This window comes from Loxodonta africana, chromosome 3 (assembly GCF_030014295.1).
Source record: "Loxodonta africana isolate mLoxAfr1 chromosome 3, mLoxAfr1.hap2, whole genome shotgun sequence".
Lineage (NCBI taxonomy): Eukaryota > Metazoa > Chordata > Mammalia > Proboscidea > Elephantidae > Loxodonta > Loxodonta africana.
In genome coordinates, this window is record NC_087344.1 from 35627 (window position 1) to 59906 (window position 24280).

The 24280-nt window shown below is 51.0% G+C and overlaps 1 protein-coding gene across 1 annotated transcript; it reads left to right on the plus strand.

The window, feature by feature from the left end:
* Window positions 1–1172: 1172 nt before the first annotated feature.
* PRDM9 (PR/SET domain 9) lies at window positions 1173–19614 on the plus strand (the record flags this gene model as incomplete). The annotated part of the gene is made up of 14 exons (XM_064283086.1): window positions 1173–1995; window positions 4001–4129; window positions 5991–6414; window positions 6549–6812; window positions 7953–8077; window positions 8434–8557; window positions 8834–8941; window positions 10241–10290; window positions 12824–12980; window positions 13637–13738; window positions 13909–14180; window positions 14502–14569; window positions 15605–15798; window positions 17609–19614. Coding segments are annotated over 14 exons (4309 nt in total), but the record flags the coding sequence as incomplete, so codon positions are not given.
* Between the last annotated feature and the right edge of the window lie 4666 nt (window positions 19615–24280).

Genomic DNA, 24280 nt, shown 5'->3' on the forward strand with positions numbered 1-24280 from the left:
TGGAGCACTCCACGTCTAGAGAGGCCTCAGCTGCCTTACAGGGCACCTAAGAAGGCAGCCCGCAGTGGAGCACTCCACGTCTAGAGAGGCCTGAGCTGCCTTACAGGGCACCTAAGAAGGCAGCCCGCAGTGGAGCACTCCACGTCTAGAGAGGCCTCAGCTGCCTTACAGGGCACCTAAGAAGGCAGCCCGCAGTGGAGCACTCCACGTCTAGAGAGGCCTCAGCTGCCTTACAGGGCACCTAAGAAGGCAGCCCGCAGTGGAGCACTCCACGTCTAGAGAGGCCTCAGCTGCCTTACAGGGCACCTAAGAAGGCAGCCCGCAGTGGAGCACTCCACGTCTAGAGAGGCCTCAGCTGCCTTACAGGGCACCTAAGAAGGCAGCCTGCAGTGGAGCACTCCACGTCTAGAGAGGCCTGAGCTGCCTTACAGGGCACCTAAGAAGGCAGCCCGCAGTGGAGCACTCCACGTCTAGAGAGGCCTCAGCTGCCTTACAGGGCACCTAAGAAGGCAGCCCGCAGTGGAGCACTCCACGTCTAGAGAGGCCTGAGCTGCCTTACAGGGCACCTAAGAAGGCAGCCCGCAGTGGAGCACTCCACGTCTAGAGAGGCCTCAGCTGCCTTACAGGGCACCTAAGAAGGCAGCCCGCAGTGGAGCACTCCACGTCTAGAGAGGCCTCAGCTGCCTTACAGGGCACCTAAGAAGGCAGCCCGCAGTGGAGCACTCCACGTCTAGAGAGGCCTCAGCTGCCTTACAGGGCACCTAAGAAGGCAGCCCGCAGTGGAGCACTCCACGTCTAGAGAGGCCTGAGCTGCCTTACAGGGCACCTAAGAAGGCAGCCCGCAGTGGAGCACTCCACGTCTAGAGAGGCCTCAGCTGCCTTTCTAGAGGGAGAGCTTGTCCCAGGAGCCAGACTTTCTGGTCTCTCGTGCCTGAGTGGAAACAAACCCGCCTTTGACTTCTGATCTCAGGAACATTTTCAAATACAGCCTCCGATAAAGCCTCTTTCTGACATGTTTTTGTTAGTGATGTGGGGCAAAGAGCAAGAAGACACAAACAGCGAGATGGAAACGAAGGTGCAGGCACCCTCCTGTGGACGTGAGCAGACAGAGCGAGCACGGACGGCACGGCTCAGGAGCCCTCGCTGACCCTACAGACTCCGTTGCGTCACAGGCTCTGGGTGAAGGCCTGGATACGCAGTGTGACGAGCACGGACGGCACGGCCCAGGAGCCCTCGCTGACCCTACAGACTCCGTTGCGTCACAGGCTCTGGGTGAAGGCCTGGATACGCAGTGTGACGAGCACGGACGACACGGCCCAGGAGCCCTCGCTGACCCTACAGACTCCGTTGCGTCACAGGCTCTGGGTGAAGGCCTGGATACGCAGTGTGACGAGCACGGACGACACGGCCCAGGAGCCCTCGCTGACCCTACAGACTCCATTGCGTCACAGGCTCTGGGTGAAGGCCTGGATACGCAGTGTGACGAGCACGGACGACACGACCCAGGAGCCCTCGCTGACCCTACAGACTCCGTTGCGTCACAGGCTCTGGGTGAAGGCCTGGATACGCAGTGTGACGAGCACGGACGGCACAGCCCAGGAGCCCTCGCTGACCCTACAGACTCCGTTGCGTCACAGGCTCTGGGTGAAGGCCTGGATACGCAGTGTGAGGAGCACGGACGACACGGCCCAGGAGCCCTCGCTGACCCTACAGACTCCGTTGCGTCACAGGCTCTGGGTGAAGGCCTGGATACGCAGTGTGACGAGCATGGACGACACGACCCAGGAGCCCTCGCTGACCCTACAGACTCCGTTGCGTCACAGGCTCTGGGTGAAGGCCTGGATACGCAGTGTGACGAGCACGGACGACACGGCCCAGGAGCCCTCGCTGACCCTACAGACTCCGTTGCGTCACAGGCTCTGGGTGAAGGCCTGGATATGCAGTGTGACGGATCACATGTGGGCTCTGCAGTCTGCAGACCTCGTTACAAGCTGGGTAACCTGGAAAAGGTCCATTAAGCTGTGTGGGGTCCGTTGTCTCCCCTGTGATGTGGTGATTATAATAGTACCTCTGCTTTTTTCCCGAAGACCAAAATTATCTGAAAGAACAGACGGTGAGCACCCTCCTGTAGGTCCAGCACCCACCTCAACCCAGAAAGTGTCTGAGAACAGGGATCCCTGCGAGTGGAGGGAATCTCTGAGAAGGAGCTGGGTACCACAAGCATTTTCAGCTCTTTGTCCACGCTACACTTTGGCTGGGACTGTGGGGACAAACAAACTGTGGGAGGGTCAAGCTGCCCCGGGGGAGCAGAGACAAGACCCAAGGCCCTGGGGTGCAATAGCTGCTTGGGCTGAAAGTGCTGGGCCTGAGGCGGCCTCCTGGAGATTCCCGCATCCAACACTTGTGGGCAGCAGGAGCCTGGCAGCATCCGGGGACCAGTCAGGAGAATCAGACACACCTCCACACCTACGTGCCACCTGACCCTCCCACATCTTCACTCCCTACAGCTTCTACTGCCCCCACCTATGGCCTTACTGTAGACACCTTGGTGGCTTACTGGTCCTTTGCACCTCTTCTTGGGCCACACCTGTGCACTCCGTGAATTCCTCCCTTATCCTCCCTCCCACAACTGTGCCTTGTGGCCTGTCCCTCCTCCTCACTCCCTACACCCTCCTCACCACAACTAGGCTCCCCCTGGTCCCACCCACCTCATTGTTACCCATACCTGGTGGTGGTGTTTTCCATATACAAGGTCTGATCACTTACTCCTCCCACCTCCTCCCTCACAACACCAGTGCTGCCCCAGACCCCACCTGTCTCCTTTTACACACATGTGGGAGTTGTCTAGGCCTCTTGCACAACTCTCCCACATCTGGGCTGTCTCCTCACCCTGTCCTCCTCTTCTTTATCCACCCCTGGCATTTATCATGAAGCCAGGTGGTCAGGTAGATACTTGTACACAGATGCTCACAACAGCACTACTCACATCAGTCAAAGGGTGGAAACAACCCAAATGTCCATCAACAAATGGATAAACAAAATGTGGTATACCAGGAGATAACATTCACCATTAAAAGAATTCCATACTGACACATAGCACACTTTGGATGAACGTGGAAAACATTGAGCTAAGTGAAAGAAGCGAGACATAGAAGGCCACACGTTGCATGATTCCATTTAGAGGAAAAATCCAGAGCAGGTAAATCCACGGACACAGGAAGCCCAGTAGTGGTTTCAGGGGCTGGGGGAGGAGAGAGTGGAGAGTGGATGCTGCATAGCTACAGGGTTTCTGTTTGGGGTGGTGAACATGCTCCAGAACCAGACAGTGGTGATGGCTGAATAGCAGTGTGAAAGTATATAAAACCACTGAATTACACAGTTTAAAATTAACTAAACTTTGTTTCACATCAGACCTAAAACTTTTAAACTGTATTTTATGCCAAACCTAAAAAATTTAAGAACTTAAAGTTGACTAAACAATAAAGTATTTGTAAAACAAGAAAAACCCTACAAACACATCCGACGGATGACCTCTCAGGGGAGGGGCAGGGAGGCTCCGGCACCGGAGCTACAGCCTTGGCTCAGGAGCTGTTGCTGGGGGAGGTGCTGAGGCTGCAGGCCTGGAGGTGATGCTCCAGGTGAATCTGGAGCAGGAGCAGACTCTCCGTCTGGGGCTGGGCTGGGCCTGATGATGGAGTAGTAGGGTGAGACTGGGCTCTGGTGCTGGTGCCAGAGCTGGCCCTACCTCGGGAGGTGATACTACAGCTGGTTACGGAGGTGAGGCTAGGCCTCGAGCTGACTTGAGAGTTGGTGCGGGAACTGCAAGAGGAGAGAAGATCACCAACATGGCTGCCTTTCCTTGTGCCTTTCCAAAGATGGAAACACTTCACTGCATCAAGAGAAGCCCAATCCCACCAGCTCCTCTTCAGGAGCCTTCACAGACTGCAGTCAACCAGGTGAGTGGTCTGAGGTTCTCTGAGCTCCGGCCCAACACCCCCAGCCTCTGGAGACTCCTCCCTGTGTAGCCCAGCCCTGCACCCCTGCGTGCGTGCTCACATACCCCCACCCATCCTCCCCACCCTCTGGCTGTCTCAGTGGACTCTGGGTGCTCCGACTGGTCAAGGATCAGGTGGGTACGGCACTCCAGGTTTAAGCCCGGCATGTTCAGCTGAGCGTACACTGTCAGCATCCTTGAGGGGGAGGAAGTCCAGAGGCTGAAGGAAACCCAAGTACTTTAACAGCCAGGTGCCCACGATGGAGGAGATGGCACTGAGGGTGGGCGTTCTGAAATTCCCATTCTTCGCAATGTTATCCATAGTTTATTATGGTCCACACAGCCGAATGTCTTTGCAACACTAAAGTAGCTACCTCATAGGCTTGCTTGGACCAAGGGTGATTTGGAAATGATTTCTGCAGTATCATTAATTAAAGCCGATGCTTCTAGTCTGGAGTCTCTGGGTGGCACAGTTAAGCACTCAGCTACGAACTGAAAGGTTGGAGGTTCAAATTCACCCAGGAGCTGGGGAAGAAAGGCCTGGCAATCTCCTTCTGAAAGGTCACAGGCATTGCAAACTTTATGGAGCACAGGTCTACTCTGACACACATCACCATGAGTTGGAATAGACTCAATGGTAACTTTTTTTTTTTCATGCTTCTATTGGAGGTGTAGGCACCCTGATGGCACAGTGGTTAAGCACTCGGCTGCTAACTGAAACTTCAGAGGTTCATATCCACACAGATCCATGGGAGAAAAGACCTGCTGATCTGCTCCCATAAAGATTATGGAAACACTACATGGTAGTTCTACTCTGTCATATACAGTGGCTATGAGTTGGAATTGACCCCACAGCACACAGCAACAACCCTGGGGTTCAAGCAATCAGATTCTTAAAAGGTTAAAAGATATAGAGTAAAACCTGCAAAAGCTGGAAACTGTGACACGGAAACCTGCCAGAGAAGGAAAACTAATATTTTCCACTGATAGAAATAGAAAAGTGTTAAGACTGCACCCTGTCAAAAGCGGAAGACATGCAAGACCCAGAAAAAAAGGCAGTCCAGTGGCGCTCTGGCTCTCACGGGTTCCACTGTATCAAGGCGCTGATGTGTAGGACTGTGAGCAGGAGGGTCAGGAGAGGGAGGCAGCTGTCCTGGGCTCCGTACATACATCCTCCTGCTCCTTCCCGAGGGTGGCTCCACGAGGAAGGTGCTCTTCTCTGCAGGACTCCCAGATACTCACCTTCTGGTGTCTACTCTGCTCCGCCCGGGAGGCCACCGAAGGAGGTTTGACTGAAAGGCGATGAAAAATCAGAATTTATTTTTGATTGGTGAATGTTTCCAAACTCTGGAGATGCTCACGTAGGGACAGAGAATTAGGAACCAGAGCATGGAGAGTCCAAGGCTTATCTGAAATGGCTTCTGCAGTATCATTACTTAATGGCTAACTGGTTTCTTAAAATGTTTTAAACCTCATCTCTGGTTCATCTTATGTACATAAAGTCTCTTACATTTATTTTAAGAAATTAATTGACTGCGTTGGGTATCTTAACTGGGTTCAGATAGAGACGTGTGATAAACCGTCAGGGAGAGGGTTAGCCATGAAAACTCTCCGTGTCAAAACCGGACAAGCAAGCACCGGGCTTCACCTCTCCCACGACTGCCTGAGCCTACAGCGTGGGAAGCCCGGGGACGGGAATCACGCATCTTGAATCCAACTTGCTCCTTCCGTTTAGGAGGACTGACTGTCGTTTTATAAACTCTCCTGTCTGAGCAGAAGTGAGCTGCTCGCTTCTGTCGTGTAAAGATGGCACATCACTTTCTTTGCCTGATGCCATCTCTGGTCAGAGCGTGTGGGAAAGCTCAGGGAGATTAAACAGCTCTCAAGCCTCTCCGAAGATCAGCACAAAAAAACAGGCTCCATTTGGGGTAAGACAATCCTGTGTTGTGATTAAATGTACATAAACTACGCGTCTTTATGGTGCCAATCTCCTTAGGCCCCGCCCCCGCACGCTGAAGGCCCGCCCGCCGGTGCCGAGCGTCCTAGGCCCCGCCCCCGCACGCCGAAGGCCCGCCCGCCGGGCCCTGACGCCCCGCCCCTCCCCGAGGCCCGGCAGGCCCCGCCTCCGCCCTCAGCGCCTCGCCCGGGGCAGCGCCTGCTCCACACTTGGGGGCACGAGGGAACGTTTGGAAACCACCCCACCCGCATGCATGACTCCGACAGCCGTACTGAGCCGTCGTCGGCCGGGCTGCCCCACCGACTGGAGCCCGTGGAGCATCAGTCACTTTTCTCAGCTCCCACGGACGCCTGGACCCGGAGACCCAGAGCAGCCAATCCCCGCGGGGTGGGCGTGACCTTCCGCAGGGGCGGGAAGATCGGCTCCCCCACCCGCAGCCCACATCCCAACTGGGTTCTGTCCGGTGACTGACAGAAAAGGCTCCGCCCACGCCCTGCCCCCCAGCCCCACCCTGGTCGCCGATTGGTCGGGCCGCTCTATCCGCGCGTTGATTGGCGGCCTGAGCCTGACGGCGTATTAAAGGCGGGTTCGTCGTAGTTCACCGCGCCCTTCCTGAGGAGCCGCAGGTGCTCAGAGACGGCGCCAGCGGGTGGGCAGCGCGGGAGAGCCGAGGGGACGCTAACAGGACACGGGGTGCTTCTGCCATGCTTCAGACCCTTATAAGGCTTCATAAGCTGTCCGGCCGAGACCTTCAAATGCCAGCCTGCGAGACCCCAGATCTCACCCCGAGAGGCTCCAAATCCCGCCAGCTTGAGGGACCTCCAAACTCCCTCAGCACTAGAGACCCCAAACCCCCTTACCGTGAGGAACCCCAAGTCCCCTCTTCCTTAGACCCTCAAATCTCCTGAGCCTGAAGAACCCCAATTCCCCTCAGCTTGAGAAACACTAAATCTCTTACCCACAGAGACCCTAAATTTACCCAGCTTCAGAGGCCCTATACCCCCGTCAGCCTGGGGACTCTTAATCTCATCAGCCTCAGAGACCCAAAATAACCTCATTGTTAGATACCCTAAATCTTTTTAATAACTTCAAAGCCCCTCAGCCTAAAACCAAAAACCAAACCAAACCGGTCGCCATGGACAGACCCTAAATCTCCTGAGGGAGCCTGAGGCACCCTCCAATCCCCTTAACCTGGTGGATCCCAAATCCTCTCAGACTAAGCACCCCAAATATCAGAAAAACCCCAAATCCTCATCTCCCATGAGATTCCAAATCCCTTGACCTTGAGGGAGCCCAAATCGCCTCAGCTTCAGAGATCACAAATGCCCTCATCCTCAGACACCCCAAAAACCTTCAGCCTGAATGACACAAAATCCCCTTGATATAGAAGACCCCAAGTCCCCTCACCATGAGACCCCAAATCCCCTCACCCTGGGAGACTCCAAATCTCACCCTGAGAGACCCCCAAGTCCTCTCACCCTGACCCCAAGTCCCCTCACCCTGAGAGACCCCAAGTGCCCTCATCCTGAGAGACCCCAAATCGCCTCACCCTGAGAGACCCCATATCCCCTCACCCTGAGAGACCCCCAAGTCCCTTCACCCTGAGAGACCCCAAGTCCCTTCACCCTGAGACCCCACGTCCCCTCACCGTGAGAGACCCCCGAGTCCCCTCACCCTGAGAGAACCCCAAGTCTCCTCACCCTGAGAGATCGCTGCTTTTAGACAACCAGCCTACTGTTAGATTTTTCCAGAATGCCCAGGTGGAGACCCCAGATCCTTCTCTGAGAAACGCCATTTCCTCTCACTGGAGCAGGATCCCGAAGCCCCAGTCTAACCCCAAGGACCCCTCGAATCGAGTTGCACTAACGCATCGGGGTCTGCCCGGCCTCGGGGACCCCTGACCCGTCAGCACCCCGACCTCCTGCAGCTCTAGCGCAGGACACACGGGCACGGGGGCGGTGGTCCAGCGGTTGCCTCTTCCAGAACCTTCTCTTTCCACAGGCGCTGTGGCCTTGGGCTGGGACACTCCGGGCTGGGCCGGGGGCGGTGCTGGTACCATGAGCCCCGCCAGGGCAGCCAAGAAGAACCCTAGGGGAGATGTGGGGAGCGCTGGGAGGACGCCCACGGTGAGGGCGGGAGTACCCAGGCGAGGAGAGGAGGCCACAGGGAGTGCCAGGGAGGGGTGTCTATGGGTAGGGCGGGGGTGGGGATGGTCTCTGGGGAGGGCAGGGGGAGGGCCTACGGTGGTGGCAGGGGGTCCACCGGAAGAAAGGGGAGGGGGCTGTGGGAGAATCAGGACGCCTACATCAGCACCTGCTCTGTTCGGGAGCCCTGGAAGATGCCCAGCATCCACTCAGTTCACTATCAGGACACAGGGAGGGAGAGTCATTGTCCCCAGCTGCCGGTGCCCAGGTGGAGGGACAGGCCAGCTGGGCGTGGGTCCCCACTAGTGAGCCATTGCAGGAATGTGTCCTTTCTCTAGGCCAAGGACACTTTCAGAGACATTTCCATTTACTTCTCCAAGGAAGAGTGGGCGGAGATGGGAGAGTGGGAGAAATTCCGCTACAGGAATGTGAAAAGGAACTATGAGGCGCTGGTCACTATAGGTAACTGAAGGTGCTGGGTGCACAGAGCTGTGGGTTCTCAGTCCCTGCACTCTTGTGACTCCCTCCTGCGTGCAGGGAGTTGGTGCTCTTGTTAGGTGCCATGGAGTCAGTTTGACTCATAGTGACCCTGTGTGCCTAGGGAGACTGGGGGCGGGGGGGGGAGTTGCTTTTCTTGTGTCCATACTAGGCTCTCCCAGCCCATCCACTGAGCCACCGCCCTTCCTTCTTCCTCCCAGCTTTTCCCTCGGAGGACAAAGGTTTTGCTTCTCTTTCCAGGTCTTAGAGCCCCTCGCCCAGCTTTCATGTGTCACCGCAGGCAGGCCATCAAAGCCCAGGTGGATAACACTGAGGATTCTGATGAGGAATGGACACCTAGGCAGCAAGGTGAGGCCAGCGGGATTTCCAGGGGCCAAGTCTCAGCCACTCCTCAGGGGTTAACAAAGGAAAGGGCTTGTTCACACAAAGGCATAAATGTTCAGCAAACGAGCAAGATCTAAAGGGTACATACAGCAAGAGGCCAGTCACTGGAAGTTTTAAAATGTGTAAGATGATAGTGTGTGTTATTCGTAACTAAATTAATAAATGGTAAATGGATAGAAATCTGAATGTGAATAAGAAATACCAAATTCAGAATAGTTGTCACCACCAGAGAAAGAGGAAGGACTCACAGGTGACTTAGCTGTGATTAGTTTTTGTGTTATAATTTTAAAATAGAAATAAAAAGATCAGAAGCAGTAGTAGCAGAATGTTGAGGTCTCACTGAATGGTAGTGGGTATATAGATTTTTCCAGTGTAATTCTCCATACTCTTCTTTATGCTTAAAATTTATCATCTTTTTTTTTTTAAGGAGATTGTTTTTGCTAAACATTGATAATTAATCAAAGGACAATTAAGAAAGCTTTAGTTAAACTGTAAAACCACTTTCTAATGATAATTTTATAGTGGTTCATAGTTACTGGATTAAGTGTCTTACAAGAGAAAACGATTAACACTTTTGTAAAGATACATAATTTATGTACATTTAATCACAACACAGGATCGTCTTACCCCAAATGGAGCCTGTTTTTTTGTGCTGATCTTCGGAGAGGCTTGAGAGCTGTTTAATCTCCCTGAGCTTTCCCACACGCTCTGACCAGAGATGGCATCAGGCAAAGAAAGTGATGTGCCATCTTTACACGACAGAAGCGAGCAGCTCACTTCTGCTCAGACAGGAGAGTTTATAAAACGACAGTCAGTCCTCCTAAACGGAAGGAGCAAGTTGGATTCAAGATGCGTGATTCCCGTCCCCGGGCTTCCCACGCTGTAGGCTCAGGCAGTCGTGGGAGAGGTGAAGCCCGGTGCTTGCTTGTCCGGTTTTGACACGGAGAGTTTTCATGGCTAACCCTCTCCCTGACGGTTTATCACACGTCTCTATCTGAACCCAGTTAAGATACCCAACGCAGTCAATTAATTTCTTAAAATAAATGTAAGAGACTTTATGTACATAAGATGAACCAGAGATGAGGTTTAAAACATTTTAAGAAACCAGTTAGCCATTAAGTAATGATACTGCAGAAGCCATTTCAGATAAGCCTTGGACTCTCCATGCTCTGGTTCCTAATTCTCTGTCCCTACGTGAGCATCTCCAGAGTTTGGAAACATTCACCAATCAAAAATAAATTCTGATTTTTCATCGCCTTTCAGTCAAACCTCCTTCGGTGGCCTCCCGGGCGGAGCAGAGTAGACACCAGAAGGTGAGTATCTGGGAGTCCTGCAGAGAAGAGCACCTTCCTCGTGGAGCCACCCTCGGGAAGGAGCAGGAGGATGTATGTACGGAGCCCAGGACAGCTGCCTCCCTCTCCTGACCCTCCTGCTCACAGTCCTACACATCACCGTCTTGATAGTAACAACAGCAACAGAAATAGCTACCACTTGTTTTATTTCCACAGTATTCCTGACTTTATTTTAAGGACTTTACATGAATAAAGTCGCTTAAATCTTATCACTTAATAGATAACTTAAGAACACAGAATGAAGCAGAGATGAAATTTTATCTAGATTTTTTTTTTTTAGCATTTTAAGAAAGTGATTAGTTGACTCCCCAGCAGAAGCATAAAAAAATAAAAAGTTGCCGTTGAGTCTTTCCCAGCTCACGGCAACCCTATGTGTCAAGGGGAGAACTGTGCTCCATGAGGTTTTCATTGGCTGTGACCTTTCAGAAGTAGATCACAAGGCCTTTCTTCCAAGCACTTCTAGATGGATTCTGACCTCCAACCTCTTCGTTGGTAGCTGAGCGCTTAACTGCTTGTGCCACCCAGGGACTCCAGATAGAAAAACAGTTGCTATTGAGTCTATTCCGATTCACGGCGACCCCACGTGTGTCAGAGTAGAGGTTTGCAATGCCGGTGACCTTTCGGAAGCAGATTGCCAGCCCTTTCTTCCAAGGCGCCTCTGGGTGGATTTGAACCTCCAACCTTTCAGTTCGTAGCTGAGTGCTTAACTGTCTGTGCCACCCAGAGACTCCAGACTAGAAGCATCGGCTTTAATTGATGACACTGCAGAAATCATTTCCAAAGCACCCTTGGTCCAAGCAAGCCTGTGAGGTAGCTACTTTAGTGACTGTAGACGAGGAAACTGAGGTGCAGGCGTGTTCATTTACACACCTGACATCACAGTATCAGTGGGAGTACAGTCTAATCCAAAAAACTTTCTTGTTCATTAAAATCTGCACATATTTGTGAAGCTCAGGCTGTCTCCTCCGAGGCCCAGCTGATGATTCAAACCTCATTCCTTCTCTGCTGTGCTAAAGCAGTTGCTGCTCTAAGAGCCTTACTCAGGGAAGCTTACGTTTACCTGGTTTGCTTGTCATTCCATCACGTGCAAATATAAGGGCAGCTTGTACAGTGGATTGTCCCAGGTGAAGAAGGAGACATGTCCCCACCCTCAGGGGCTCCCACTTAAGAGGAGGCAGCTCCCAGCCCTGAGGAGCTTCAGAGTGATGATTGAGGAAAGAGTGAGACAAGGACTTAAGGATTTCTGTCAGATACACACTATTCAGTAGAAACTCCTCCTTCTGGGACTGATTTCAAATGCTCATTCCTGTAGGAGGAAGTAACAGCTGTCCTCTGGTCTCTGATTAGGTGCATCTCACGTGGTTTGAATGGTCTCCTTAGCTGGCCCCTCTGCATGAGAGCTCATTGGGAGCCTGCTCCTTATCTGTCTCGGAAGTCCCAGGCCCACCTGAATGTTTTCTGAATGACTGATTGCACATTTGCAAATTAAACTATGGATAAGAAGGTTAAAGAGCCCTGGTGGCACAGTGGTTAAGAGCTCAGCTGCTAACCAAAAGGTCAGCAGCGCGAATCCACCAGCTGCTCCTTGGAAACCATATGGGGCCGTTCTTCTCTGTCCTCTAGGGTCGCTATGAGTCGGAACTGACGTGACAGCAATGGGTTTGGTTTTTGTTTTTAAGAAGGTTAAGGAATGCTGAAGATGATACCTGTGAGTTAGATTTCAACTGTGGAGATGGTCGAGGAGGTGAATTTTGTAGCACAACTGTCAAAGAAATAGTCTCACATTTATGCTGTATTCAATAACTCACAAAACATTTCAATGAGCATTATTACATTTAAAGTTCACTGTAACCTTAAGGATTAGGATCTATGCCCATTTATGCACAAGGAAACTAAAGGAAAGATCAAAAGAATTAGCTAATGGCATATACTTATTCAGCGGAATTGGTACAGGAACCAGCTAATTTAATTCCAATTTTCCAGTATTTTCTAATTCCAAAGTAAGTATTCTTTCCAGGATATGGCAATTTTTAACTTTTTATCATCACTGTCTCTGTTGTCAAGATGCTTTTCTGCAGGCGTGTCTGTTCTCTTCCCAGTCGTGCTGCCCTACCACCTTGTTTCTGGCATGCTTTGTCCCCCTTCTGCTTTTCTACATTTTATCTCCCATCAAATTCCACTGGTTTCTATAAGACTCCCTCTTTCTATAAGCCCCACACTGTCTCTCACAGGCTTTGTTGATTCTCAGCTAGTCTCCTCAAGCCTTCTCCTTCCCTAACTGGCTCCTACACAAAGACATTTGGGGAAAGTTGAAGGGAAAGAGCCTGAAGACATGGGTTCCTGTCAGGTCCTTCCTCTTCCCTCAAGTCCTCTGGCTGCCCAGGTACCTCAGGGTTGTTGGAGCTCTAGCTAAGGTTGTGTGTGTGGAAATGTCGCATCCTAAAGCACTGAAGAAATGCTTGTTGTCCTTTAATATATGACTCTCACATTAAAGGGAACGCCCAAGGCGCTGCTAGGTAATGAATCTAGTTTGAAGGAAGTGTCAGGAACAGCAATTTTGCTGAACACAACTGGCTCAGAGCAGGCCCAGAAGCCGGTGTCGTCTCCTGGAGAAGCAAGTACCTCTGATCAGCCCTCGAGGTGGAAACTGGGTAAGAAAATAACTGGGGTCTAGTCCCTCCAGCTCCTCTAGAAAGGTTCACGAACATGGTCTATGCACCTAGGTTTAAGCTGGAGACAAGAAGTTGAATGCATTATTGAATGTGATTAATTTCAAAGTCACAGACCTTGGTTCTAATCTACACGGAAGCACTGGGCATAGGCAAATCTTCAAAGTTTTCTGAGGTCCAGATTCCTAATCTGTAAAATAAGGATGAAGATACAGAGCTCATATATTGTTTGAAAGCATTAAATTAAATATGAAGGAGCTGACACATGCTGGGTGTCCCATAAATCCATCTGTGACACTAGGCACCAAACCTTCATCAGTGTTTTTGCCCTCACTCAATTCCCAACACATAACACGCCTTCAACAAGTGTTTTCAGAATGAGCAAATGCGTGAAAGCCCCTTTTTTAAGTAGAAAGGTTGGGAAGTCAACCTGACAACGGGAGGAACAGAGCCTAAAGTTGCATTAAGCATCTGTAGTCAGTGTGTGTGGAGCTGTGGTCTTTGAACTGACAGTTATGGGAAAATCAGCCTGTAGAAGAACAGTGATGATTTGATGGGAGAGATCTCACATTTTCTGACAAAGCAGGGACTCACACTCTACACCGCACCAGCCCACTCTCCTATCTCCTCCACCTCAGAGCCCAGGAGAAATGAGGTTGAGGTGAAGATGTACAACCTGCGAGAAAGAAAGGGCCTCGAGTACCAGGAGGTCAGTGAGCCCCAGGATGACGACTACCTTTGTAAGTGAGCCTCCTTCCCTCAGCAGAAGGCTTAGGTCCTGGTCCCAAAACAGTTTCCCTTCCCTAGTGACTTGGAGTCCAGGACTGAGATCTGGGCTCTTTCTGCTCCTGCTCTCTATGTCCAGGATTGTCCTACCCTGCATCCTAATCCCTACTGTTCCCTCCTGCAGATTGTGAGAAGTGCCAGAACTTCTTCATTGACACCTGTGCAGTTCATGGGGCCCCAATGTTTGTAAAGGACAGCCCTGTAGACAGGGGGCACCCCAATCACTCAGCCCTCACTCTGCCCCCTGGGCTGAGAATTGGACCATCCAGCATCCCCAAGGCTGGGCTCGGAGTATGGAACGAGGCGTCCGAGCTGCCACTGGGCCTTCATTTTGGACCCTATGAGGGCCAGGTGACAGAAGACAAGGAGGCAGCCAACAGCGGCTACTCCTGGCTGGTGAGAAGCACCCACCCCCTGCCCTATCCTCGCCCGTCTCCCTCTGTGCCTTGGTAGGGCCTGCTAGGGCCCATGGTGGTAATGGGCTAGCTCTGTGTACTGCCTGATCTCTGTGTGGCCCTGGAGCTCCTGTTGAAGATCAGAGGGAAAGCGGGGGACAGTGGGACAGAGATAATGAAAGTGCCTACCGCTACTCTGACTGACACTCCACACAGACCTGGAGGTGCTGACAAAGGGGCGTGTTGTGTTGCAGCAGACTCAGGAGAGTACAATAATTCCTTGGTTTATTAACCCAAAAATGCCCATTTTTCTGAAACTCAGATCACCAAGGGGAAGAACTGCTATGAGTATGTGGATGGAAAGGACGAGTCTTGGGCCAACTGGATGAGGTAAGGCCAGAAGGTGTTTGGCTTCAGAGAGTAAACAAGACTTACAAGCCCAGAGCTGCTTCCTTTTCATCATGCCTCTGTTGCTGGATTTTACACTCCGTCCTTTTTTCTCCATACAACTCTCTTGCATGTCTTGAGGCACTTAGAAATAAGGAGATGAAAACATATGTCCTCTGTGCCTAAACATCTGTGCTAGACAAGATTGCAGGGACACACAGGCAGTCACTCACGCTTCGTTTATCTGACGGACATCTGTTACGTGCTTACTGTGGCCTGCTTAGACGCTGCCGTTCAGGGCCAGGCCCTGCAGCCCATGTCCTTGTGGACACCATGGACTTACTGGAGACAGACATTAAACAGTTTGTTATAGAAATATATCACTATAATTTTCATATCTTTCGAGAACTAGTGCTAAGTTAACCTAAAACAAGGGACCTTTAATCTGGGAGATCAGACCTGACGGAAGCCTGCGTGCGGTAAGCCACAGGCTATTCATGGACACCAGCCCATGATCCAGCCCCTCTCCTTAAGGGTTCTCATTCCACTGGGGTACACAGTGAGACAAAAGACCTCAATGTGTCTGTGGGAACCTGGAGGGCAGGTGAATAGTACTTACATAAAGTGTGGGGAGATTGGAGAAAGGCCTCTCAGAAGAAGAGAGACTTGGGCTAAGCACTGAATGACCTGTATTTATTTAGAAGCAGAGTGCATCACCAAGTGCCATGTTCTGTGGCATAAAACACAAACTAGTTTAGAGTTCAGAGATGCTGCACTTCACTGTGTTAATACCCAATCAAGGTGGAGGTAAGTCTGGGACTGGGCTTTGGAACATGGTTGATTAGGCCAGGGAGGAGCATCACCACACACTGGGCTTGGGGAGAGGATTTCACGTGACATCACAAACAAGGCTGAGGTGGGCACAGAAGGTTTCCGTGGGGAGCCTCAGAACCTCAAACATCAGGAGGGTGCAGGAGCAGGACCTGACACTCCCGGCCACTCACCGTCAGTCGTTCTGTCATGTCCTGTCAACCTCAGGTATGTGAACTGCGCCCGGGACGAGGAGGAGCAGAACCTGGTGGCCTTTCAGTACCACAGGCAGATCTTCTACCGGACCTGCCGCACCATCCAGCCTGACTGTGAACTGCTGGTCTGGTATGGGGACGAGTACGGCCAGGAGCTGGGCATCAAGTGGGGCAGCAGGTGGAAGAAGGAGCTCACTTCAGGGACAGGTGGGCACTGGGGACCCTTCTGCTTGCAGATTTTCCTAGTCCAACCCATAAGTAGAGTAGAATCCATCTAAAGTCGGTGAAATTCACATCAGGTGCTCCCAAAATGAAGGATTCATTTTATATGCCTTTTACTCTGGAACAATTTTAAAGTTTTTGTTCCTATTTTATTTTTTAATGCTTCAGGCACAAAGTGTATAACAGTACACAGTGCTAGAGGCAAAAATAAGCTCTCAGACACTGGCCAGCTCCCACCAAGGGGGTTCTTGTGACCCTTTTAGCTCTTTCTTTTTAATCTCCTCCATATGCCTAAAAAACATTCGTACACTGTCATTCAATCAGTCATCCTGTGAGTTCCTGCTCTGTGCTAGTTGGGTCCCACAAACTGGAAACACAGATTGATCGGATTAACCCCTCCGGAGCAGCTGACACGAGGAAAACAGAACATCAACATATAGAACATAGGCACACGTGTGTCACACCAGTGAGCATGCACACATGTGTGCTACATCAGACAGTAAGCATGCACATGTGTGCCACAGCAGTGAACATGCACACGTGTGTCACACTAGACAGTGAGCACACACGTGTGTGCCATGCCAGACAGCAAGCATGCACATGTGTGTCGCGCCAGACAGCAAGCATGCACACGTGTGTGTCACACCAGACAGTGAGCATGCACGTGTGTCTTCCACACCAGACAGCAAGCTGTGCAGAAACTCAATCCGGTGGGAGGGCAGAGTGTGAGGGGAGGCTGAGCGCTGCAGAGGCGTCAGGAGGCCTCCCTCAGAGTCCTCACGAAAAGGTGGACTGAGACCTGCAAACACCTGTGGGCAGAGGGCTCAGGTGGAGGGAGAATGCACCCAACCACCCGAGGCAGGAAAGAGTCAGGGTGTTCGAGGAACAGCCAGGAGACCTCTAAGGAGAAAAGTGGGTGAGGGGAGCAGAGAGAGTTGAAGTCAGAGAGATACACAGCAGCCGGGAAAAGCAGGGCCTGTGATTCACACCACAAAATCAGGGTTTGTCCTGAGTGAGACGGAGGCCGACGGGGATTTCCAGCATCATCTGTGCAGGACGATGCCTTCGTTTATCTGTGGAATGAAGATGTGGTGGGGACACACTCAGGGGCTACTTCAGTGTCCAGATGAGAGGGTGGTGGGCAAAGGTGGGAGTCAAGAGGGTGTGAGAAGTCTGAACAAGGTATAATTTGGAACAGGACTTCCTAACCCCTTTCAGCTGGGGTAAGACTGAGTGAAATCAAGTATGAACAGAAAGAGCCTGAGAAAGTACACATTTTCACGTGTTTTCATTTCGTAATTTCTGGAAAACTAGGAGAGACACAAGTCAGCAGGACCCAGCGTCCTTTAGTCGGTGGCCTGGGCCAGCCCTGTCTCCTTCACACCTGAGTCTCTGAGAAAGAAGGAGGCAGAGTGGTCCTCGGTCAAACACGTCTTAACTCACACATGCTCTCCAACCACTGGTCCACACTGCCTTCCCATGTGGGGACCTCTGGGCCGAGGGCTCCTGACTCAGTGGATCCCACCCCTTTCCCAGCAAGGAAAAGAGCAAGGCTTTCCTCCAATTCCTACTTTAAGGCCCCTCATCTGGCTGAAATGTAGAGAAGGGCCTTGATGTGGGTTTCCAGATAGCTGAGGAAGATATAATGAATGAAAATGGAGTGAAAAGCAGGCCTATGAAGGAGGGTGCTGTGGAGGCAGATCCTGTGTTCTGAACACGCTGGGAATGAGACAAAGCAGGCCGGCAGGCAGCCTTGTCTACATGGACTCTGACTGAAAACTTTCTCTTTCAGGAGAACCAAAGCCAGAGATCCACCCATGTCCCTCCTGCCGTCTGGCCTTCTCCAGTCAGAAATTCCTCAGCCAACACATGAAGCACAGCCACCCCTCTCCGCCCTTCCCAGGAACACCTGAGAGAAAATACCTCCAACCAGAGGACCCCCGGCCAGGGGGTCGGAGGCAGCAGCGTTCTGAGCAACACATGTGGAGTGACAAAGCAGAAGACCCAGAGGCTGGAGATGGGTCCAGACTGGTGTTTGAAAGGACAAGGCGGGGGTGTATTTCAAAGGCCTGCTCCAGCCTACCCAAAGGACAAATAGGGAGCTCTAGGGAGGGTAACAGAATGATGGAGACAAAGCCCAGCCCAGGCCAGAAAGCGAATCCTGAGGACGCAGAGAAATTATTCCTGGGGGTAGGAACCTCAAGAATTGCAAAAGTCAGGTGTGGAGAGTGTGGACAAGGCTTTAGCCAGAAGTCAGTCCTCATCAGGCACCAGAAGACACACTCGGGGGAGAAGCCCTATGTCTGCGGGGAGTGTGGGCGAGGCTTTAGTGTAAAGTCAGTCCTCATCAAACACCAGAGGACACACTCGGGGGAGAAGCCCTATGTCTGCGGGGAGTGTGGGCGAGGCTTTAGTGTAAAGTCAGTCCTCATCACACACCAGAGGACACACTCGGGGGAGAAGCCCTATGTCTGCGGGGAGTGTGGGCGAGGCTTTAGTGTAAAGTCAGTCCTCATCACACACCAGAGGACACACTCGGGGGAGAAGCCCTATGTCTGCGGGGAGTGTGGGCGAGGCTTTAGCCAGAAGTCAGATCTCATCAAACACCAGAGGACACACTCAGGGGAGAAGCCCTACAGCTGCAGGGAGTGTGGGCGAGGCTTTAGCCGGAAGTCAGTCCTCATCACACACCAGAGGACACACTCAGGGGAGAAGCCCTATGTCTGCGGGGAGTGTGGGCGAGGCTTTAGCCAGAAGTCAAACCTCATCACACACCAGAGGACACACTCAGGGGAGAAGCCCTATGTCTGCGGGGAGTGTGGGCGAGGCTTTAGCCGGAAGTCAGTCCTCATCACACACCAGAGGACACACTCAGGGGAGAAGCCCTATGTCTGCGGGGAGTGTGGGCGAGGCTTTAGCCAGAAGTCAAACCTCATCACACACCAGAGGACACACTCAGGGGAGAAGCCCTATGTCTGCGGTGAGTGTGGGCGAGGCTTTAGCCAGAAGTCAGATCTCATCACACACCAGAGGACACACTCAGGGGAGAAGCCCTACGTCTGCAGGGAGTGTGGGCGAGGCTTTAGCCGGAAGTCAAACCTCATCACACACCAGAGGACACACTCAGGGGAGAAGCCCTATGTCTGCCGGGAGTGTAGGCGAGGCTTTAGTGTAAAGTCAGCCCTCATTGGACATGGGAGAAGGAAATGCAGCAAGTCTGCTGAACCTTTACACTTCCCAAGAGTGTCAAGAGACCAGAAATAACTGAGTAAACAGATTCTCTGCTGTCGTGTAAACGAATGAGGTAGAAAAGCCCAGAGGGTCCCTGAAGTGGTCAGGGTGGTGTTGACTGTGGTTTTCCTTCCCAACCAATGGTCTCCCTTAGTGTTTAGGCCTCTTGTAATAAATGTTGCCTCCACATATAGTTGTAGCCTCACCAGAAGGCATAGAGAGCTCACACTCTCGGCCTGGGATTCCACAGCAGTTTGGCCCCTGACAAGCTGAGGCCTAGAGCCTAGTTAAATGATGGAAGAATCTAACCTGGGCCCGGGGAGAGAGGCTGGGATGGTCTGTCAGTTGGCAAAGGGAGCCCCCTGCGCTCCTGCGAGGTGTGACCTCTTCTCCTAATGGCCACTCCCTCCTGGACCACCTGGAAGCATAGCTCTCCAGTTCTCCTCAGGGCTCAGCGCCCCCCAGGACCCCAGAACCACACTTCTCCCAGAACACCAACCCCATGCCCGTCCCCTTGGCTGTCCCCCACCCACCCTCTCCTCAGAGCCTTGTAACCCTTGGCCCTGCCCAGGCCAGGCCATCAGCCCCATGTCCGCAACCCCTCACTGCCCCTCCCCAGGGCTAAGCCTCTCTGGCAGGACCACACGGGCCCCATCCAGGTCTCGACCACCCAGACACTTGCGGAACGGATACCCAGTCCTCCTGGGCTATGGCCGGTTCTGTCCTGACCCCCTGGGGGCACCATGGTGGGGGCTCAGGGTGACATTTTGAGCTCTCTGACTCTCAGGTCCAAATTCACCCTTAGTTGTTGGCTCCATGGGGAAAAAGTTAAGAAGGGAGCAAGTGTTTTTCCTTTAGCAGCTGAGGTGATGCTAAACTTTGTCAGTAGAGGGCGCTGGGGGCCGCAGGAGAGAAACTTTTCCTTCCCTGGGGAGGGCGCTTCCCCCCTGCTGCTTGGTCCCTGCAGTTGATGCAGCAGCCTTGTTCTCCTGCCTGCCCCAGCCCAGGATGCTGCCCCCTCGTTCTCACAGGGTCCCAGGCTGTCCTCCAGGTGCCCTGCGTCCTGAGGGTGCAGGTGAGGGTGGGCTCTTCAGGGTCCTCACAACGCTGACTTTGTTTCTCACCCCCCCATCTACCCTGCTGTCATGAGCTGATTTGTGGCCCCCCCAAAATATCTCCACGTCCTAGCCCCCCATGCCTGTGAATGAGACCTTATTTGGGAAAAGGATCTTTGCAGATGTAATTAAAGGGCCTCAAGATGAGGTCATCTCGATTAACCAGATGGGCCCTGAGGCCAATGACCAGCGTTCTCATAAACGGAGACACACAGAGGGGAGACACAGAGAAGAAATGAGAAATCTATGTGAACACGGAGGCCGAGAACAGAGTAACGGAGTAGCGCATCCATAAGCCTGGGGCCACCAGAAGCTGGGAGAGACAAGGAAGGGCCCCCCAGGCCCTTCAGAGGGAGCCTGGCCCAGCCCACACCTTGGTAACAGGTTTCCGCCCACCAAAACCTCGAGAGAATAAATTGTTGTTTCAAGCCACCGAGTGTGTGGTAATTTGTAATAATAGCTGTAGGAAATTAATACACCTGCCTTTGGGAACTGGATGGAGCACGGGTGGCACAGTGGTTAAGTGCTCGGCTACTAACCAAGAGATTGGCGGTTCAAACCCCCCAGCGGCTCCACAGGTGAAAGATGAGGCAATCTGTTTCCGCAAAGATTTACAGCCTTGGAAACAGTTCCGCTCTGTATTATAGGGTCACTATGAGTTGACATCAGCTCCATAGCAACACGTTTGGTTTTTGGCTTTGGGGAACTGTAAGGCTGCTTTGCGCGTGTGTGTGTGCGCGCGCGTGTGCGCTTTAGGCGAAGGTTTACAGAACAAGTTAGTTACTCAAACAATTAATACACACGCTGTTTTGTGATATTGGTGGCCAAACCCGCGCTGTGTCAACACTCTCCCCGTCTAGACCTTGGCTCCCCATTTCCATTCATCTAGCTGCCCTCCTGCCTTCTTATCCTCGCCCCGGGTTGGTGTGCCCGTTTAGTCTCATCTACATGGTTGAACTACTTGTGTTATTGTTTGTTTTACGGGCCTAATCTTCGGCTGAAGGGTGAACTTCAGGAATGACTTCAGTACTGAGTTAAAAGGGTGTCTGGGGGCCATACTCTCAGGGTTTCTCCAGTCTCCGTCAGACCATAAGTCTAGTCTTTTTTGTGTGTATGTGTGAGTTAGAATTTTTTCCCACATTTTTCTCCAGCTCTGTCTGGGACCCTCTACTGTGATCCCTGTCAGAGCAGTCAGAGGTGGTAACCAGGCACCATCTCACTGTACTGGACTCAGTCTGGTGGAGGCCGTAGTAGATGTGGTCCATAAGTCCTTTGGACTAATCTTTCCCTTGTGTCTTTAGTTTTCAAAGAGAATAAATTTTGTTGTTTTAAGCCACCCAGTATGTGACAATTTGTTACAACACCCCCAGGAAATTAATACGGCCTCCTTTGGGAACTGGACAGAGCACTGGTGGTACAGTGGTTAGGCGCTCAGCTACTAACCAAGAGGTCGGTAGTTCAAACCCACCAGCCACTCTGTGGAAGATGTGGCAGCCTGCTTCTGTAAAGATTTACACCCTTGGAAACTTTATGGGGCAGTTCTACTCTGTCCTATAGGGTTGCTATGAGTCAGAATCAACTCGATAGCAATGGGTTTGGGGAACGGAAGGCTACTTTTTTGACTGGAAGAAAGCAAGCCTCATTTTGTGAACTTTATATTCTTTATGATGCTCTTTCGCTTAGCGGACTCTCTTCTTTGTTCTAATAACTAAGGGTGAAAGGCAGAAAAAAAAAGGGGGGGGGCCTATTTTTTCTCACCAGTCCGTCCAGTCAACACTGTTCATGACAGAGCCATGCTTTTATTTTGAAAGAGGAAAAATAAAAATCTTAAAAGCTAAGTAAATTTTGGAATTATGGAGGATTTGAGGGGCACCTGGCTTTCTGGGCTCTGGTTCGAGTGTGAAGCGGGTGGCGTGCTCTCTCCTGGTATTATTGGCAGAAGAACAATATGGGGATGTGGGGGGTCTTGAAGCTCTGGGAGGGATGGCGTGGCAAAGCTTTTCTTCTTCAGTTTTTCATCCTTAAAATGAATTGCAAGAGGGTAACAGGCTAAAGTCCTTCTAATCCTTCCACTCCGGCTCTACGAGGGGACCCCCTGGGTGGCACGAAAGGTTAAGGGCTGAAGAACCAGCTGAAAGGCTGGTGGTTTGAACTCACTCAGAGGTGCCTCAGAATAAAGGCCTGGCAATCTGCAGCTGAAAGCTCACAGCCTTGAAAATCCTGTGGAGCAGTTCTACTCCGTACTTGTGGGTCACCACGAGTTGGGACTGACTCAACAGCAGTTAACAATTACTCTATGATATTGACGAACAAAAAAAGACTAGCTTTATTTATTTATTTATTTATTTTTAAGGCACGCTATTTTATATATATATATAAAAAACAAGCAGCCATCCTATACCCAAAACATGGGGCAGCCATCCTCTAGTGTATTTAAAAGGCTACCGATGACTGCCACTTTCATCAACAAGGTAGACTATACTTTCCAAAAATTCGCCTAAAACAAATCACCCACTTGTTGGATATAACAAATACCCTTTGAAATTCAAAGCTGAGCTCACACGAAAATAACAAATTCCTCCAAGAACCAAAAAGGAAGAGGGCACTGAAGCCACAGTGAGAAAAACACAAAATTGATAACATCTAACTCCAGAGATTCAGGAAGTTCCATGAATACCCAGCAGGATAAATAAAAAAGAAATGTAAACCAAGACACTCTTTACTGAAACTGCAAAACAAAAAGGTGAGCTTAAAAGCAGACAGAGGGAAAACACCACAAAGCAACAACAAGGCTGACTGCTGTCTTCTCCAGGGCAACCGTTGTTGTAAGGTGCCTTCGAGCCGGTCCCGACTCATAGCGACCCTACACACAACAGACGAAACACTGCCCGGTCGTGTGCCATCCTCACAATCGTTGTCATGTTTGAGCCCATTGTTGCAGCCACTATGTCAGTCCATCTCATCGAGGGTCTTCCTCTTTTTCACTGACCCTCTACTTTACCAAGCATGATGTCCTTCTCCAGGGACTCGTTCCTCATGATAACATGTCCAAAGTATGCGAGACAAAGTCTCACCATCCTCACTTCTAAGGAGCACCCTGGCTGTACTTCTTCCAAGACAGACCTGTTTGTTCTTCTGAAAGTTCATGGTAGAGAAGTCCAGATGACTAGGGAACCAGAAAACAGTAGGATAATACATTAAAAAAAAAAAAAGTGCAAAGAAAATACAACTGTCTTCCTGGAATTTACATAGCTAAACTGATATTAAGGAACCAAGACAAAGTAAGACAGTTTCTGGCCCAGCAAATTCTCACTAAACTATATGCTTTAGAAGGAAAATGGTCCTAAAAGAAGGTCTAAGTTACAGGAAAGAAGGGTAAGCAAAGAAACTGCTAAATAAGTGGGTAAATCTAATCAAACGTGGTTTGGGTGATTAAAAAACAAGCTAGAACTAAAAAAACACTGGACACCAAAACATACTGGTCAGAGGAGCTTATGTGTAAAGTCTGTGTTTTACTTAGAAAAGACTTGAAGATTCTAATGAACTTTATTTCTTCCAATTAGCATCATTTTTTAATTTTAGTAATTTTAATTCAGTATAACATCGTCTTAGTCTGGGTTCTCTAGAGACCAAAACTGGTGAAGTGTATATAAAAACAAAAAAACAAACCTATTGCCCTCAAGTCAATTTCGACTCATAGTGACCCTGTAAGGCAAAGTTAGAACTTCACCATAGAGTTTCCAAGGAGCACCTGGTGAATTTGAACTGCTGACCTTTTGGTTTGCAGCCGTAGCACTTAACCACTATGCCACCAGGAAGAGTGTTCGTGTGTGTGTGTGTGTGTGTACAGTTTTATAGTTTTATATATAGTTGTTGTTGTTGTTAGGTGCCGTCGAGTTGGTTCCGACTCATAGCAACCCTATGCACAACAGAACGAAACACTGCCCAGTCCTGAGCCATCCTCAAAATTGTTGTCATGCTTGAACTCATTGTTGCAGCCACTGTGTCAATCCATCTCTTTGAGGGTCTTCCTCTTTTCTGCCGACCCTGTACTCTGCCAAGCATGATGTCCTTCTCCAGGGACTGATCCCGCCTGACAACATGTCCAAAGTATGTAAGAC